At 35.0% G+C, this 18,982-nt stretch overlaps 2 protein-coding genes across 3 annotated transcripts in view; both read left to right on the top strand.

The window, feature by feature from the left end:
• The window catches only part of LOC111391001 (nudix hydrolase 3), a 39,111-nt gene extending 22,630 nt beyond the window's left edge, over positions 1 to 16,481 (top strand). Inside the window, exons 7-21 of one of the 2 annotated variants that reach the window (XM_023016135.1) lie at positions 4,896 to 4,982; positions 6,794 to 6,924; positions 7,652 to 7,823; positions 7,966 to 8,207; positions 8,296 to 8,377; positions 9,117 to 9,182; positions 9,422 to 9,499; positions 9,586 to 9,681; positions 10,342 to 10,448; positions 10,891 to 11,059; positions 11,742 to 11,825; positions 14,803 to 14,897; positions 14,976 to 15,066; positions 15,142 to 15,288; positions 16,086 to 16,481. In XM_023016135.1, the coding sequence (XP_022871903.1) occupies positions 4,896 to 4,982; positions 6,794 to 6,924; positions 7,652 to 7,823; positions 7,966 to 8,207; positions 8,296 to 8,377; positions 9,117 to 9,182; positions 9,422 to 9,499; positions 9,586 to 9,681; positions 10,342 to 10,448; positions 10,891 to 11,059; positions 11,742 to 11,825; positions 14,803 to 14,897; positions 14,976 to 15,066; positions 15,142 to 15,288; positions 16,086 to 16,148 (1,710 nt within the window). In that variant the 3' untranslated portion in view covers positions 16,149 to 16,481. The remainder of the gene's footprint in view (positions 1 to 4,895; positions 4,983 to 6,793; positions 6,925 to 7,651; positions 7,824 to 7,965; positions 8,208 to 8,295; positions 8,378 to 9,116; positions 9,183 to 9,421; positions 9,500 to 9,585; positions 9,682 to 10,341; positions 10,449 to 10,890; positions 11,060 to 11,741; positions 11,826 to 14,802; positions 14,898 to 14,975; positions 15,067 to 15,141; positions 15,289 to 16,085) is intronic. The other variant, XM_023016136.1, reaches the window with a different exon arrangement.
• Positions 16,482 to 17,037: 556 nt separating this feature from the next.
• Positions 17,038 to 17,818, top strand: LOC111391014. Its single transcript, XM_023016148.1, has 4 exons — positions 17,038 to 17,103; positions 17,183 to 17,360; positions 17,483 to 17,554; positions 17,652 to 17,818. The coding sequence occupies exons 1-4, from the start codon at positions 17,038 to 17,040 to the stop codon at positions 17,816 to 17,818; spliced, it is 483 nt and encodes a 160-aa protein (XP_022871916.1).
• The last annotated feature ends 1,164 nt before the right edge of the window (positions 17,819 to 18,982 follow it).

The following is an 18,982-nucleotide window of genomic DNA, read 5'->3' as shown; positions in this document are numbered from 1 at the left end:
AAGAAACCAGAGAAGAAATAGAAATTTAGGGGAAAGGGGAAGGAAGAGAAAAGGGACGCCACACCTAATCTCAATAATTCATTTTCATCCAAAACTAATAAAATTACATGAGAAATTACGTTTAAATACTAAAGACAAAACCCTAACTAGAATGGGCTTGGACCGATACAAGTCTAATTACATAAATAAGAATCCAAAACAAAAATAAAGTCCACAAACAAAATAAATAAAATAGATGATGTACTCATCAATTCTTCCGAAGTGGGAGAAAAACTCGACCTTGTCGAGTTGATAGATCACTATAGGCTACAATCAATCTGAATCTCCAAATACTTTAAGTCATGCCACGGAGGACGATCTTTCCGAGGAACCAAGTATCGAAACTCCAACAATAGTTTGATCCATATTAATTGGCACCTCTCTCTTGGAATCCATATACAGTTCAAATCAGGTGGGACAACCCAAACAAACAAGGAAGTACTGAATCTTGCCATCATTGGTCAATACAACACGTTCATCTAAAACATCAATTTTATCTTTGTGTGCAGTGAGAGATGGTATGACGTAAAAATATCAATATAGTCAAGTCGGGGGTCCACAAAGTTAAGTAGAAATGGATCATCAAAAGAAGTAAAACGATGTATGTAAGTAATGAAGTCCTTAATATTTAAAGAAGAGTGGTAGCCAAAATATAATGAAAGAGCAATGATATGTGCATTTGGATCAACATGCTTTAAAATTTTAAAAGGACCAGCACTACAAGCTTGCAACAGAACATGATCCCCAATATTAAATTCAAACTATTGTTTATGCGAATCAGCTTGAAATTTATATAATGCATTACTTGCGTCATGTTGTTTATTGATCTCAATATGCAAGTCATGGAGATAATGTACAAATGCTCCAGCTAACATCGACACACTAGCATGGGGGAACATGGAAATAAGGTCTAATGGTCTCCTAGACTTATAATCAGGAACAACTTCAAAATGACTTAGACCTATAGAGCAATTCATAGAACTGTTATATGCAATTTGAACAGTTGGGAGGATCAAATTCCAAGCAGGATTACGCAAATTATCAGTACCTTTGGGTTAGATAAAGGTACGACACACAACACTTGACTGAGAGGTATCGAGAACAACAGGTACAACACCTAGAGTCAAAGGAAAAGTTCGGAGACTACCTAATGAGGTGTCCTTATTATCATCCAAGTCATCAAAATCTTCAAGTTTAGGTTCATCGACTTGATCTTCTAACCGATCATCCATTACATCATTTTGTTCCTCAATGATTAGCGTTTGACTCAAACGTTTGGGAGAAGTGTGACCAAAGTCCTTACAGCTGAAGCGTTGCAAGTGAGAAGAAATCATGGGAACTTCAAAACCTTGACCCTTATTTTCCAACAAAAGAGGAGCATTAGATTAGGGAGATCCTAGAAGGGACTTAACAGGAGGAGGCGGCGTCGATATGGGATGAACATTAGACGGGGAAGGCTCTATAATAGACTTATTATGAGGTGGCGTTGATGAGACGAGTGAACGATTGTGACTACGCTTTTCATATGGAGCACTAATAAGTAACTCATAGTCCCGAGTTAAAGAGTAAGCGTGATCAAGAGTAGCGACACCTCGAAAAAAAAGTTCACGCCTAAGTTCATCTCTTAGATCTTGTATAAACTTACTCAAAGTTAAGGCCTTATCCTCAATGACATGACGCTTCATTTGAAACTCCTCAAATTGAGCAATATACTCAGTCACTAATTGATTCCCTTGTTTAAGGGCATTCGATTGAGTAAGAACTTCAAAATCTAAGCAACCATCAAATGTAGGATTGTCTAATTTAGTGTCTTTAGAGGAACTCTCCTTATGACGAGGAAGAGAATGAGTACCATAACGATCATGGGCTCGTTCTCCCTCGCTCACCTAATCCCTATCCTTACGATTGTATTGAAAATATTTTTGATCACCTTGTCGACGACGATATTGTCTATTGTGGGACACTTTAGAATTATTAACATCAATTGAATGAGGGATTTGCTTAAAATTTTTCAGATTAGCAACTAGATCTCTGCTCTTTTCACGAGTAGCAACCATCTCGGTTTGGAAAGCTGCTAATTGAGTTTGTAAGCGTTGCTGGCTAGTGACAAGTTGAGCTAATTGTCTAGTGAGTGTCTCAAATTGTGAAGAGTCCATGTCTAAGTACTGAAACGAGGAGTGATAAGACGACCAATCGACCACTATGCATGCACTATATTAGCAGCTAAATGACGTGTAATAGAGAGATCAATGAACAATAAGTGCAAGCAATGGAAATTAACAGCTTGAACCATTTTTTTTTTTTAATTTTCAATTTTGGGATTAAATAAATCCAAAGCAAGCTAATACTGCTGGTACATGTAAAATAGCAAAGTAATGGTCAAACACTAGTCAAAATCTCCAATCACGTTGCTAAGTGGGGAACAATGGAAAGTCAATTCGTTCAATAATTCCAATCAAGTGGGGTTTAAGGCTAAAATTATAAAGATAACAGCAACAATAAGGGTTTAAATGATGCAATTTTAAAATGAACAATAGTATAGAACAACGATAAACAGAGAACAAGGACTCCCTCTTGTTTAGTTACAGTGGCGGTGCCCACGGGTGCTTGAACCTGATGCTATAACAAACTAGTGTGCGGAGGAACCACCTGTTAACATCAAACTTAGAACTCCAAATCACCTAGCGACAGTAGTGGGTGGACGAAAACAGAGACAAAAATGATATGGAGTGAATTGAGACAGAACTTAAACTGCAATTGTGGTTATATTGATCTCCCTGATATCTTAACGTTTGGACTCGATGGATGTTAGATGGTGGGCAGCGGGTAGTTTTGGTTAATAGGCTGTTTCGTATTGTGTTTTGTGAGTGGTAGATGGATAGTGGTTGACAAAGACGTAGAGGAGATGGCGGCCCTAAAATATGTGTGTGGCGCGATTGAAACTTAGTAGAGCTAGGTGTGAATTAATGGCTGCAGTGATGAACAACAGTGACTGGTGAGGGACGTCGGCGATTGAGGGATGGTCGACGGTGAGTATCAACTGGCGGCTGGGGAACTTGACTGTGCCGATCGTTGTGTGGGTGCTAGGCATTTGGATTAATGGAAAAATCGGGTTGATGGGGTGGTGGTGGTGAAAGTAGCGCCGGTGGTGCCGGCGGTATTGGAGACAGGTGTCGCCGACGTGGGTGGACGTGTCGGAGTGGAGTAGTTGACAGTGGTTTCGAACGGCTTAGGGTCGGGGAAGATGATAGAGTCGGGTTGGATTGTGGGCTGGATAATGGGTTCTTTTATGTGTTAGATGGGTTGTGATAATATATGATAAAGTCGGTTGGGTTTGGTGTTTATTAGGCTTGGAAGTGAGTAAATGGGCTGATTAGATGATGGGAAGTGTGCCATATATATGGAAATGGGATACAGTTTGGATTGTGTTATGGAGATGGGCCGGTTAGGATTAGTGTTTTGGGTAGTGGGCCTATGTTGTGGAAAGTGGATAGTTGGGTTAAGTGATAACGAGTTTTAATTAAGATTGGGATTAATTTGGGCCTAAGGGGCTAATGATTTTGGGCAAAAGAGACCAAGTATTGTATTGGGCTGCTATGAATTTGGACTAGGGTAAAGAACAGCAAGCTTTCTTCTAAGTGAACAACAGATGAAATTTGGGGGCGGCAGCAGATTTGCTTCTTTATTTTTTATTTTTTGGTGAAACTGAAGAATATACTAAGAGAAACTTACGGGTGTGAACAGTATGATGAACCTTTTTTTTTTTTTTTTTTTGACTAAAGGAGAAACTGGAAAAAGAGGAAACTGCTGCCACAACAAATTCTTTTGTTTGTGTTGTTCTACAAGATTTTGGGAAGAGGGCAGGAAGAAATTTTGGATTGTAGTAGAAATTACCTAAGTTTCGGCTCTGATATCAAATTTGATGCAGGATAAAAAAGAGGACAGCAAGAAAGGGGGAGAAACCGGAGAGAAGGGGGGCGGGGGGAACCGGAGAAGAAATATAAATTTAGGGGAAAGGGGAAGGAATAGAAAAGGGACGCTACAACCAATCTCAATAATTCATATTCATTCAAAACTAATAAAATTACATGGGAAATTAGGTTTAAATACTAAAGACAAAACTCTAGCTAGAACGAGTTTGGGCCGATACAAGTCCAATTACATAAATAAGAATCCAAAACAAAAATAAAGTCCACAAACAAAATAAATAAAATAGATGATGTCCTCATCACATAGACTTCGCAAACTACTGCTCCTCCCTACTCAAACTAACTGAATGGAAATATTCACGTTTCACTGGAACCTATCAGAGACCTCATATATTGAGGAATTAGTTTAAATTTATAAATTTGAACACATTATAAAAGCTAGTTTGCGTTGGGTAGGAGTGTTGAAAATTAATTTTAAATATATAAATGTGTCCCCCTTAGCTCATTGCTATCCAAATAATTTTTAAGATGAGTTCAATAAATTAATCTAATAGAACACATAAGCCATGTTTTCTATTATCTTCTGACTTATTCTCAATGTTTTAGTTTGATACCAAATTGTAAAAATCAAGTTAACTGTTTTATTTCTATTTCCTTTTTTTTTATCAAGTTTTATTTCTATTTCGTTAGGTGAAATAAGTGAAAAATGAAATGAAAATATACAACTACATTTTGTTATTGTGGTAACTGTGTTTAAATCCTGCCCAAGAATTAATAGATTGCTCGTTTGCTCCTCTCACACCTTGGACTCTCTGTGTACCCATGTATGAAGAATATATGGAGAAGAAATCGTTTACTTTTGAAAAATTAGCAACCTCCTCAGATATGGCTGTTTATAGTTTACTTTTTTCTTCGTTATTGATACAGTTGAAGGGGCTCAGTGATTCAGACAAGGAAGCGCTAAAGTTGCTTATTAAAGCTGCTAAAATCATGGATGAAATTTTCTGCCTGCAGGTATTTTGAACCGCATATATGCAGGATATTAGTATCTTTATTCATATTTTCGTGTGTACATCATATAGTGGAGAATGACATTTCAGAAAAACATATAGTGGAGAGTGAGGACAAATTGGATAGGTATTTTAGACAAAATTTTAATATCTTAGGATTTATTTGGGTCACTTATTTTGGATTTGAATATGTTCATCCATGATAACTTTGTTTATTAAGTTATTTCTTTATGTGAAACTATCATATGGCCTGTAACTCTGAGTTTTGACACCTTTTTGATGGCTGGTATTTCAAATCATAACAGTTTTTCATTGTTGAGTCTAGTTCTATATTCGTTGTTTTTAATGCTTCTTCAAGATGACATGCTAGGATGGGTCTACAAGAGTTGTTTCGTTTTCCATTTTTCTTCTTCTAATTTTTTTTTTTTAAATTTAATCTATTAACTCGAGTTTTCTTTTGATACTACAAAAGAAGAATTAAGTCTTTCAACATGTGACTTGGCTTGGATTTGATCTTTTGTAGTAGGAGAAAAATAAATTACGTCGAATTAAACTTCCCATTTTCATCATATGTACTTCACTAGTTCTTTGTTCTTGTTTCCAACTTTCTTTTTCCTTTTTGCATTTTTCCATATGTTGTTCACTTATTTTCCTTTTGTTAAGTCAAGAATTTTATTAGAAATCACTAGAAGGGGACCCCTTTTACATGGGTTCTCTACTTTTCTTTTCATTTACTAGTCTCCCTAATCTAAACAAGAGATAAAATCCTATTACAACAAGAAATAATAACTTGTCCTATCTGTTATAATATTCTCCTACATCAATCTCGCCCTCGTGGATCAAACTTGTCATTGAGTTTGGTTGAATAGAAAATTAATCTATCAGGAGGAAAAATCTTCGAAGTTTTTGTTTCACAGTGAGAATTTGAACCTCGCTTGGACTCTAGGAAAATCTCTTAACCACATGTTGCGATGTTTTGGAATCTTTGAAGCTATCAACTTCCACAGCAATCAAAATCTTCAATTTTTGGTCAGCAACTGTCACAAGAATGAAATTGGATTGAATACATCATTGTGAGGGTTTTCTTCTCATTATAAAGACATTGCCCAGCTAACTACAAGGCAAGAATCAGTTATTGCATAAATCATATCTGTCTAAATAAGGAAGCTGTGACTAATTACAAGGTATGCATACTATAATATAGACACATGCCATGTATGTACATCCAAGAATGGTTTTACGTATATCTGCTGACAACAATATCTTTAAACCTGTCCATCCTTTGTTTTGGATTCTAAACCGACATTTATAATTTTGCGATCCCCCGATCGTTGTTGTGAGGATGCATGCCACTACCACCATATGAGACCATCAGCTAAGGCAAAACCTTGCTCTGATACCAATTTTGGTGCGGTGGCGGAAATTAAATCTTTTAAAAATGAGAAAAAGCTCTAGAATATTATCTAGAATAATTTGAATATTATGAATATGAGTGGTGTTTAGAAACAAGTGCAATTCTCTTATATAGGCATTTTAAGATGTAATCTACTAATTCTACTAGACTAAGTAAAAGAAATTAATTTCTGAAAAAATAAGAAAATTAATAACTTACTCCTAATAGAAGTAGAAACCCTATCAACTAAATAACAAAACTAATATCCTATAAATACTAGGAATCCTAATCACTAATAGTAATTAAATCCTAAACTAATCCTACATCACTATGACTAATTGATTCTATGGCCAGCTATAGACTTTTACTAAAATATAGATTTGACATATCCTGTGATTCAGTTTCCATCTCATTGTTTTTAGTCTCTCTCTTTCTTCATAAAACAGGTTTGGTACAGCAACCCGTCTTTAAGAGACTGGTTAGAGCAGAATGCTGATGAATCCCAGTTAAATAAATTGAAATGGATGTATTATCTAATCAACAAGAGTCCATGGTACATTTTCTTATGCAAAATACTATATCGATCTCTCTGTGTGCGCGCTTCTTATAAGTGAAAGAAGTCAGATATATTTTTTTCTATATACAAATCCAGTTACTTTTTAATATTTTTCAGATGTGTTCTTTTTTTTTTTTTTTTTTTTTTTTTTTTTTTGTGGGTATATACAAACCCAAGAGCTTTGTAGTAGTTGTCAGATATGTTTTTCAGTAACTTCGTAATATTTTCTTGAAGAAAACTTTTTTAGTCTTTACAGTCAGGAGACTATCTATACATCTATAGTTTGGTGGAAATTGAATTTCGTTACTATTCACTTTCTAAATCAATGCTTCTGAAACTACACGTATATATAGGTATGAAGATAAAATGTGTTGTGAAAGAAGACTGCTTGAGGCAAAGTTTGGGGATGGTAATTTGGAATCTCTCTGGGTTAAAGTAATTTTGGTGCTGGCACGTTTCCATAACTGTTAAATCTATTGCATTTTAATGGGGGTTGACGCCATGCACATCATCATTTTGTAAAGAGATATATCATGCATAAGAATCATAATTTATAAATGCTACAATGACTAAGGGACCTTTGCTTTGTCACTGATTTGTTTGCTGAAAATTCAATTTATTTTCCTACTGTGGGTCATGGAGTAATAAACTGTAGAGATGGAAGAGAATTGGCACTGAAGTGATAATAACCATTTTTCTTTTTTGGTCCTATTCCCATTGGCAGGTCTTGTTTAGATGAAAACGAGTCGTTTTTGACAACTGCAGACTCAGCTGTGAAGATTCTTTCTGAAGCTACAAAGCCAGTAGCAGGTTGGAAGGGCATCAAGTATAGAACAGCATTTCCTACTTCAAAACCGCCTGGTGCAAATTTCTATCCTCCAGATATGGACAAAATGGTATAGAATAAGTATCTTATGTCAATAAGAAAAAAATAGCCGTGCCTGACTTTTGGTTGATTCACTTGCTAGACCTTTCGTTATTCATTATTTTTTATTGTTAGTCTATCTCATGTCATTATACCTATTCTTTCTGTTGTAGGAATTTGAGCTTTGGAAAAAAAGTCTTCCTGAAGATAAAAGGAAAGAAGCTATAGGCTTTTTCAATGTTATTAAAAGGAAAAGTGAAGCGATGCTGGATAAGTCACTATCCCAGTCTACACCATCTAGCACTAGTGACACACATGATCTATACGTTGTCCCGTACTCTGAAGAATATAGTTCTTTCCTTTTAAGAGCTGCTGATTTACTTGATAAAGCTGGGGACTTGACCAACTCTTCTAGGTACAGCTTTGGCTTGTTCCTAAAAAATCTTATAAAAATGGCAGAAAATAGTATACTGGGATTTAACAAATAGCTCTCTCTTGTCCAGTTTGAAGAAGTTCTTGCACAGCAAGGCTGAGGCCTTCCTATCAAATGAATACTATGATTCTGATATTGCTTGGATGGAATTGGTTAGCGAATTGTTATTTTGGTTTCTCTCACCGTTTAGTGCTAATGATAAGATCTTGTTGTCATGTTTGTTTATTACATATGTTCCGTTCATTCTCAAATGATCAGCTGCTAATTCTCTTATAGTGGAAAGTCAAGATGAAGTTGCAATGAACTGTTTTTCCTCCAGTCTTCTGATATTTATATATTTATTTTTTATTGTGAATTATATTTTTAGTATACTGGACTTGGTCCCCTTGTGATAAATATGTGAACTAACTCAAGATGATCATTTTTGTCGGCCTAGCTATGAAGCTTCACAATGAACTATTAGCCAACTGAAAGAAGGCAGGCACCTGTTTGAATTCTCATAAAATTATTTTCATTTTTCCATTATATTTTGTGCAATCTTACTAAACTAATTTAAAAAATTTATTATTTTGCTCTATTTTATTTTACGTCTTATTATCAACAATGATTAGCTGAGAAGTTGGAGCATTAAGAAGCATGTATAATTCCTTTCATAGATCTTCCATTGTTGGAGTCTAATCGACATTTTCTTTATCTGAACCAAGAGAGGGAGGGAACATGGAGTTTCTATCAAACTTATATGCTACTTGTCTGCTTTTTGCAGTTTTATCTTGATAGATTGGTCATAAACATCATTATTGTTCTCCTTGTCTGATGACATTGAAGCCTCAGAACATAAGTTTTCCAGGTGCATTTCACAATTTGAATTTTTCCTGTTCTTTTGTCTTCAAGGATTCTAAGCTTGACATAACTATTGGCCCATATGAGACATATGAAGACGCACTTTTTGGATACAAGGTAATGTTGAACGTTAAACTGTCTATACCTTTGCCTTTTTCTCTCTATTACTATTTGAGGCAGACTATGACAAATAAAAAGTTTGAACGATGAGATGCATAAGATTGCCGTTAACTTGTATATCATTTATGACGACAGTAATCCTGTGAAAAGAGACATGCTTGTATGCGTTATTACTTGTGAAATATTACTTTGATACATAAAAAAAACATATACCTGATATTACAATTTGCCGATAGGCCACTTTTGAGGCATTCATTGGAATCAAGGATGATGAGGCAACTGCTCAACTTAAACTATTTGGTGATAATCTGCAGGTGCTTCATTAATATATCTTCATTGTCAGTCTACACCTTATTTTATTATTTTCAATCTTCTCTTTACAAAGGGCATGCTGTTCTAGGTTTTGGAGAAGAATCTTCCAATGGACGATATTTATAAGTCAGGAGATGTGATCGCTGCCCCTATTCGGGTCATCCAGCTTGTTTATAATTCTGGGGTTAGTACTATAATATTCTGGATAATCCTCTCTTGGGTAATCATCTGCGGAATTATCTCAATATCAAAGCAATACCGATGTTCTACTTTTATGCTGTTGAGTTTCTGAATAAGTTCAGCTTTTATGAGGCATTATTTTATAAAAAAATAAAAATAAATTCTCAGCTAATGTTAGAGACTCTTTAATTCAGAATACTGCACCAATGGCTCTGTGTATGTGAACCGTTTGACAGCTGGAAAGGAAGACAATCGCATCTTTGCCTAAATGTTAATTTTAAGTTAAACTTTGACATGGAAGCTTGATAGGTGTTTATAGTTACCTCCACCATTTCGAAATGATTATCATGGTGAAATTCATAGGAATATTTACTCTTACTATGTTAGACAGAAGACTGAGCCTTTAAAGAATGTAATTCATCTGGGATTTATTTCCATTGGATTTATCTAAAAACTGCTTGATGAATTAAATCAGAGTTTACTAAATTGGAATCTCTATACAGTAAATAGTGGACTAAATATGAATTATTACAATAAAATTGTTTAGTTCATATGTTTCTGTTTCAGCATATTTTTTTACCAAAAGTTTGCATGTTTTATCATTACTACTGATATCTGGGTCAAGCTTAGAAAACGAGATATTATGGATTCATCCTTGCGACAGGATGTGAAGGGCCCTCAAACTATTGCATTTAATCTTCCAAATGATGAACGCATAGTCAAAGATAGAGGAACATCTATGGTTATACTCAAGAACGTTTCGGACGCAAAGTATGTATTATCTCCAATCTTTTCATTAATTTTTCCCCATGATGTATAATTTTAACCATCCCAGTTAAAGCTTAACTTGTTAGATGGGAACATATTTATTTATTCAAATTTAGTCTTCGACATATCCCCTCATGTGAATGCTAGATTTAATTTTTTATTATTAGCAATGGCATGACTTGTAAACAATTTTATAGATGGGTGCAGCAGCAAGACTTGAACCCATGTCTTTTGCTTCTTCAGTACCATGTTAATTATTTCATCTAAAAGCTGTAGTTGTTAGAGAGGATCATATTCATTTATTATAAATTTAATTTTTAATAATAATCTATAAGATACCTGTCAGAAATATGTTGGCTCTAAAATTATGCATGATTCAGAAGACTAAAGATTTGTTTTTGCAAATCTTTGACTTTTTAACAGGTCTGCGGCTTCTCTTAAACAGGTTCAAACTTATTCTTCAGCCTATAGCGGATGTTTGCATAGCAAAGGAACAACGGGAACTTGTAGACTTTGAATCTTTCTTCACTCACACCATATGTCACGAGTGCTGCCATGGAATTGGACCTCATACAATAACACTTCCAAATGGGCAAAAGTCTACAGTGAGATTGGTCAGTTTTGTAGTTACACATTTGCAATCATTACTTCACCTGTTTACCATGTCTCTACAGTATTTAGTTTTGGAACAATTATGGAATTGAACCCAATCTATTTTTCTTGCAAAGCAGAATGGGGGTTGTATTTATATGAATTTTTGTTCGAAATTATATTACAAATCTATTTTCTCTTTGACGAATAAATAGTTTCTTGATATCTTTATGTAACTACTATCCTATGCTCTAACATCATTCATCGAACTACTTTCTTATGTCTAGAATTTAATAAAACTAGCATCCATATTCTTCAGTAAACTCTTAAATTTTACTGTAAGGGTTGACAAGTGGATTGCACTTTCCGTATTATAAATGAGAGTAAATATGCAAAATCATAAATGATATGTATGTCACCATCTTTTTTCCATTGTTAAATATGTAGGTATTTGTACTTCCAATCATTCTAATTGTAATGCTCGTACTAGTTTAAACTTTTTCTTAAGCTTATGTCAGATGGCTTTTAAGGGAAAAATGAGAATGCCAGGCTATATACATACATCTGCAAACGTATTGAACTAGAAAAATGTGATTACTTTCACCATCTTTCTAAATATTTAAGACTTAGAATCCTTTCTTTGGTTGCTTCTTTCTTTTAATTCTTTTGTAGTCAGCTGAAGATTTTTTTTGGTTTATGATCCAGGAGTTGCAAGAACTTCACTCCTCTTTGGAAGAAGCTAAAGCCGACATTGTTGGCCTCTGGGCCATAAATTTTTTAATTAACAAGGTATAGTTAACTATTTAATTATAATTTCTTTTTGCTGGATTTTTCTCATGAAATGGTTGTGCTTTGGCTTTGAGATTTCTGCTTTTGTATGCTATTTAATTATTGGCATTGTAGAATTCTAGTTTCCTCAATTCTTTTTTTCTTGAAAGGTAATCAAATATTTTATTAATTAATGAAAAATACACAGGAAGTATATTATCAATTTAAACTAGAAACGAACATGTGGGCAGCCCGTCTATATGCCTAGTAGCCGCAGTATTGAAATAAGTGTACAATGTCAAATAAAACAATTCTTTAATCTGCTATGTTGTTCGTGTTTGATCATCAAAACAGTTGTTTCTTTCTCTCCAAAGACCATACGATTCAACTTGAAATAAGATCCTATACAAGCTGGTTATCCTTATCGTGAAACTTTCTTCTCGTTGCCCTTAACAAGTCCTCCATACGCTTCGGCAACACCCTATCCATGTGTTGAGACGCTAAAATATCGTTCCACAAAAAACGAGCAGCATTATAATAAATGAACAAGTGGTCAATCGTTTCTCCATCTCTCCTACACATATAGCTCCACTCTGTAACATAAAAACCCTTTACTTGGAAACTATTTGCCGTTAAACATCTGTCCTCGGATAACAGTCCATAATAAAAATGCTACCCTTAGAGGTAGTTTATATTTTCATAACATCTTCCAAGGGAATGAATTCTCCACAGGTCCCAATAAGGATTTAAATTAATTGCGGACTGAGAAGATACCATCTTGTGTCAACCTCCACCTAAGTGCACCTCATACTAAGATGTTAGAAGCAGCTCATAATTATCTACTTCCCAGCCTTGCAAACCCCGCTCAAAAACAATGTTCCAATTGAGACTTCTGTTATGTATATCTAAGACCTCATTCACCGTAGTAGATTGCACCAAAGCAATATGATGCAAAGAGGGAAAACACCACCCTAAGTGGTTGCTCTCCACATCAACAATCATCCTAAAAACTAATAGTATTATCATTCCCCACTACTAAAGTCAATCTATCCCGAAAATCGCTCTACCCTCGCTGGATATATTGCCACAAACTCACCTCATAAGAACCACAGCTCTCAACCGAGCACTATCCACTTCCATAATACCATATTTTGCCCCTAAAATTTCTCTCCAAAAACTCTCCCTATCCACTCTGAATTGCCACAACCGCTTATCCAACAAGGTCTTATTAAACAATACAAAGCTTCTCAATTCGAGACGCCCTACTCTTATGGGAGAACAAACGGCACCCTAGTTAACCATAAGTAATTGCCTTTGCAATAATCCTCTCTAGAGAGACTTCCTTTGAATCATCTCTTATCTTTTTACCACTACAGTAGGAATAGGAAACAATGACAAAATAAGTAGGGAGATTTGATAAGGTGAACTTAATAAAAGTAAAATGCCTCCCTTTGAGAGGTACATGCACTTCTACCTAGCTAGCCTTCTCCATCCTTTCCACAATACTGTTCCAAATATGTATACTTTTGAATCGTGCTCCTAAAGGAAGCTCAAGGTATGATATAGGCAGCTGCGCAACCCTACAACCCAATAAAGTAGCCAACTCCTCCACGTTCTCGACCTTTCCAATTGTAATAGCCTCAGATTTCTAAGATTTGTTTTCAGTCTGGATGCAGCCTCATAGCATAGAAGCAAACGAAGCAAGTTCTTGAATTGCTCAACATATGCATCACAGAAGATCAACGTATCATCTGCAAACAACAAATGAGTACCTGCAACTGATCGATCATAAAGCCACTTAACAAACTCTTTACCACAGCCTTCTCAAGTATCCCGCTGAAAGTCCATCACAATAACAAACATCAATGAAGAAAAAGGATCCCCTTGCATCAATTCTTTGCTGCTCCGAAAATAACTCTCAGGAGTGCCGTTCACCACAACTGAGAAGGAATCTGTAGAGATACTAAACTGAATCCACTGGCACCACTTATCCTTGAAGTTACATCACCTGAGCATGAAGAAAAGAAATCCCTAGTTTATGTGATCATAAGCTTTTTGAATGTCAATCTTACATAACATTTTTGGAACCCTTAGATGCAATCTTAAGTCAATGCATTCATTTACTGTAAGTACAGACTTGACTTGGTGCGTCGCTTTCCTGGCTCCATTTCTTGACTGGCTGGATCCACATTCAAATTGATCTTGAAGTGGTACGGCCCAATCTGCCTATCACATCAAGAAGGTGGATTTCGTACGGAATCCAAAATTTGACGCCCTTTGACAAAAGCATTCTGAAAGTTATTTCCCCAACACCTCCTTTAATTTGTTCGCTAGAATTTTCGCAATAATTTTGTACACCTCACTAACCAAACTGATGGGTTATTATATTTTCTTGATAAATTCTATTCAACATGCAATATGTAGTTAGTACATATTCTATAATTCAATCACTTGAAATAATTTTCTGCTAGATTATTAGTACGTCCCAGAGAGATTTGACATCTGGAAGGAAAGTAAGGTTTTCGTCCATGTTATTGTATGCATGATTTAACTTTTTAAGCATTTATAATTGTGTGTCCTGTTTCGATTTCAAATTCAAAAAAACATTTGTTCTGTAGTCTTATAAGGTTTTCCGATATGTTGAAGACCAGAATTCAAATTGCATTCTAATAATTTTGAAGCTTTTCGTCTCTTAATGGTTTTCATAATGGTCTTCCAATCAATAATAATTTTAGACAACGCATATGGCTATCTTGAGATGATTGATTGGGAAGACAGGACCAGAGGAACACCGTTTTGAATAATTGATCTAGATCCTAACTGAAATCAATTATCTTCTTTTGTCAGCTTTATCATTCTGTTATGGCCCATTTTTTTAAATTATTTACTCTCCAACGCTGAAGTGCACTCCTGGTTTCAAATATAATGAAATCTTCTGGAGATTGAAGTCCAAGAAAGATTTTCACTTTCACTATGATATTTTCTTGTCTTGGGACAGGATTTTTTCCCGAAGACATTAGTCAAATCCATGTATGTTTCTTTTCTGGCGGGGTGTTTCCGCTCAGTACGTTTTGGCTTAGAGGAAGCTCATGGGTAAATTTTTTGTCTTCCAAAACTAATTTTCATCTAGAAGTATTCCTATTAAGCTCTTTTTTTGGTCTATATGATCAGGAAAGGGCAAGCACTGCAGTTTAATTATTTATTTGACAAAGGTGCCTTCGTCTTACACCCTGATGGAACATTCTCTGTCGACTTTGATAAGGTATGATCTTTTCAATCTTTCCTTGACTTCATTTGAATTGAACTGATACATGTATTATAATTTCTCCTACTGAAGGTTGAAGGTGTGGTTGAGACCTTGAGTCGGGAGATTCTCACATTGCAAGCACAAGGTGACAAGCGCGCAGCACAAACTCTTCTTTCAAAGTACTGTTTGATGACTCAACCATTGAAATGTGCTCTTGAAAAACTGGAAAGGATTCAGGTATGCGCTTTAATGTTTCGTTAAATATTTATGGAATTTAATTGTTGGAATTAGTTCTTTGCTAAAAAAGAAACTTAAGCATACCCTTTTAACTATTGTCATTCATTTACGTCCTGTATTTATGTCAAAATGTACCCAGGGTATAATCATGAACGAAATAACATAAGTTTTATTTATGGTCGAAGAAGTCATGTTACAAATAACTAGTGACATTGTGTAGTTACATCACAACGTATTGACTAATCCGGCTAATGTTGAACATTGTAAATTGAAATGGTTAAAAAGTTGAAAAGCCAGATTATTTGGGATTTACACATTGAACATTGAAATTATGATTGAAATTTGAATATGTGGTAGATCCACATAATAAATAAGTGTACGTAACTCGACTAATGCTCCAAAATTTATGGTTGTTTTTTATCAAGGACTTCCAAATTACCTCGAGGAACTCAGCATCTCTTTATTTTTTCCCCACTTTTTCTTTGAAATCTAATATATTTCAAACAGAATCTGATGGGACCAAAAAAACTGAAAACTTGCTTTTCTCTTATATTTATCTTCAGACCTCCATCAATCACTTGACCTGAACTTAACATTCTATTAAATTAACAGAAACATTTTCTCATATATGTTTCCCTTTGATGTAATTCTTGTTTTGCAGAAGTCATATAAGTAGTAGTCTTTCTGTTCGATTTTTGGCATTACATAGTATTTTACTCAACATAGAGCAAGTTACAATCTTTTCTCATTGTATTGGAGTTCATAATTAAAATTCTTATTTTTTTTTCTCACTCCAGGTTCCTGTGGATATTGCTCCTGATTTCCCCATAGCTGATCAAATTCTTCTCAATAATCTCTGAAGGTTAGATCATGCGAACAACTTGGAAGATGCCCTCATCCAAGTTCGTCTCCCTCTTTGGCTTTGCATATTTTCTGACTCAGATATTTCACCCATTAGCCGAATGAGTGGAATAAAATATAGCCAGTGAACGTGGCATTTGTCAGCGTGTCGTTATTCATAGCGATAAGTTCATAGTTTGGAAGAAATTATTCCGCGTCTTGGATTACAAGCACATTATATGCACATATTATTTTTGGCTTTTACTAGAAATAAAGGGCATGGCATAGTTGCTATATAAATATATATCCATAGCGATGTTCAATGACTGGTTTTATAGCTTCTATTTGATCTTTGACGGCCAATCGTACGAGTTCACCATGTTCCATGCCACTTTCCCTATTGTTTCTCGCTGTCGCATGCTTATTTATGTGATAATATTTTTAGCATAAAAAATATGCATTTTAACCTTTTAATTTAGAAACATTATCATAACCTTCATATTACCAATTTTGTTTCTAATGTATCATGTATGTAGAAACCATTTATAGTATGACTCTGAATTAAGCAATTTCTATTAGTTTGGGAGATACAGGTGGCAAAATGTGTGAATTTTGAAAATTAACTGATAAAACTAAAATTTAGTGATCTAATTGTAATTTTGATAGAAGTTCAAGACCACAGATGAAATTTAGCCTTTGTTTGGTTTCCTTTTACTTCCTTATAATTTACTTTTTGAAATCAAACATTTTGTAGGATACACAATTATCTTACATTTATCTGCAACTTATAATTTTAACAACTAAGGAACCCGAAACAAACACTCACTCTCTCATTACTATGGTTTTATTGGTAAAGAAGTAACATAAACAAGTTCAAACTACATTGCAAATTTGTGAAAAGAATAGTAGATGGGAGTCGTTAACTTCTACACAAAAAATCATTTATCACCTGTTTCTATATTAAGGAATATGATGGTATGGAAGCGAACATAAACCTCAAACCTTCATTAATTTTTTTCTTTTTTTTTTTTTTTTCACCCTTACCCAATGATAGTATAGCACAACTTCCATTGATAAAGGGGGTTACCAAAGGCTGGTTGAAAAACTAAATTATTTATTTCATACCGAGCCAAATATTGCATATAAAGTAAGTGCAGTGAGCCAATTCATGCACAATTCGCGTAAACCTCACATGGTTAAGCGCACATTGAGATACTTGAAGTCTGCTCCAAGTAAAAGGTCTATCATTCTCGAATTATGATAACACCTAAAGGTTGAAGGCCATGCTATTGTAGATTGGGCAGAGGTTCAATCGACATTTAAATGTCTACTTCAAGATACTTTACTTTTGTAGGTAGAAACCCTGTGACTTGGATGTGTGGAAAACTGGTAGTAGCAAGATCAAGTGCGGCAAATGTTTACAGAGGTATGATATTTGGGGTGTGTGAATGCTTTGGTTGAGAAATTTGTATAGTCACTTAATCGAATAAAGCATGTGATGATTGACAAACATCTTATCAAAGAAAAACTTGAAGCTGGAATCATTACTTTTCCATTTGTAAAGTCGAAGAGCCAACTAGGAAATGTCCTTGCTAAACCAGCAAGGTGTTTAGCATCTCTCTTGTCAAGTTGGGTACGTGTGATATCCATACACCAACTTGAGAGGTGTTGGAATAATTCAATTGTATAGTAAACTTCTTCTTGTAATCAGGGGACATCGCTTAAAATTATGAGAAACGATATATAATCACTGTAATATTGAAAAATCCTCTATTATCACTGTAATAATAAGCGGATTCTTTCTTGTATATATAATATACTCTGTAATATCAATAAAAATCACCATAATTATTCTTTAAAACACCTTTTGGCACCATGTTCCTAAATTGCCAAATGTTTCAAGAAAGTAATAATCATGGAAGTACTACTCCCATCACGATGTATCCTAACAATCTTATAAAAATAATCGTGATGGAGAAAAGAGACAAAAAAATTGGGTTTCAAGTTGGGCTAATACGTGAAAAAAAAAAAATATTTACACAACAAAAATCTGTTTTTAAAAATAAAAAAAAAATCGAAAAATTACCCTAAAAAAAAAATTAATTGGGCCTGGTTGCGTGGGTGGGGACTACAGCCAGCCAGTCCCGCCCCACCCCCACCCCAACCCAATCGCCACCTACATAACCTGTTGCACTGCATAAATTAACTATAAATACATTACAGTACCAAAGTTTAAACCTCCGGACATACCACCAACAGAGTCGCCACTGGTCCATTTCTGCATCTTCTGGCCGTCCCTAAGCAGCTAAATGCTTTTAATAAATCATTACAATAAAGTTAAAGAGCTAGAGATCTAATAGTTCTGTTTTAAAAAATAGAGACAAAAATGCAACACATGCAATAATGGAAACCTCCACTGCTATTTACTCATGATTTTAGTCCTTGTGGGATTCTAAAGGTAAGAATGAATATATTGCTAAGCCTCGTCTGACGAGACTCCATAAATCCTACTTGGCAAGTGAATCTGGGCCCGTGAAGAGGCCGAACTTATAAGGAAGCCAGTCGATCCCATATGGAGAACCACACCATCATGATGGGACGAGGCTGCAAGGGGTTTAGTAGGAGATCTTTTATACAATCCTTAGTAAGTAATTGATGTGACAATTCAATGCTACGCTGTTCTATTCAATAAATCAGGTCAAGTCTGAGTCTTGTGTTAGACTTCTAGACAACAAAATGATATTAGCATTAAATGCTTATAATTGATTGATACCTCTGACAAGATGCCTCAGTCGTATGAGTGTTTTCATCCTATGATCAATATCCAATATCTTTTACTATAAAAGTTCATGTA

Source organism: Olea europaea, unplaced genomic scaffold (assembly GCF_002742605.1).
Source record: "Olea europaea var. sylvestris unplaced genomic scaffold, O_europaea_v1 scaffold74, whole genome shotgun sequence".
NCBI lineage: Eukaryota > Viridiplantae > Streptophyta > Magnoliopsida > Lamiales > Oleaceae > Olea > Olea europaea.
Note: the sequence above shows the minus strand (reverse complement) of the source record. Positions and strands in the feature narration are given on the sequence as shown.

Coding starts and splice junctions, on each gene's coding strand:
- LOC111391014 (XM_023016148.1), top strand. CDS start 17,038: ATGGGAGTCGTTAACTTCTACACAAAAAATCATTTATCACCTGTTTCT. Junction 17,361..17,482: donor ATACTTGAAGTCTGCTCCAA/GTAAAAGGTCTA, acceptor TTACTTTTGTAG/GTAGAAACCCTGTGACTTGG. Junction 17,555..17,651: donor TGCGGCAAATGTTTACAGAG/GTATGATATTTG, acceptor ATCTTATCAAAG/AAAAACTTGAAGCTGGAATC.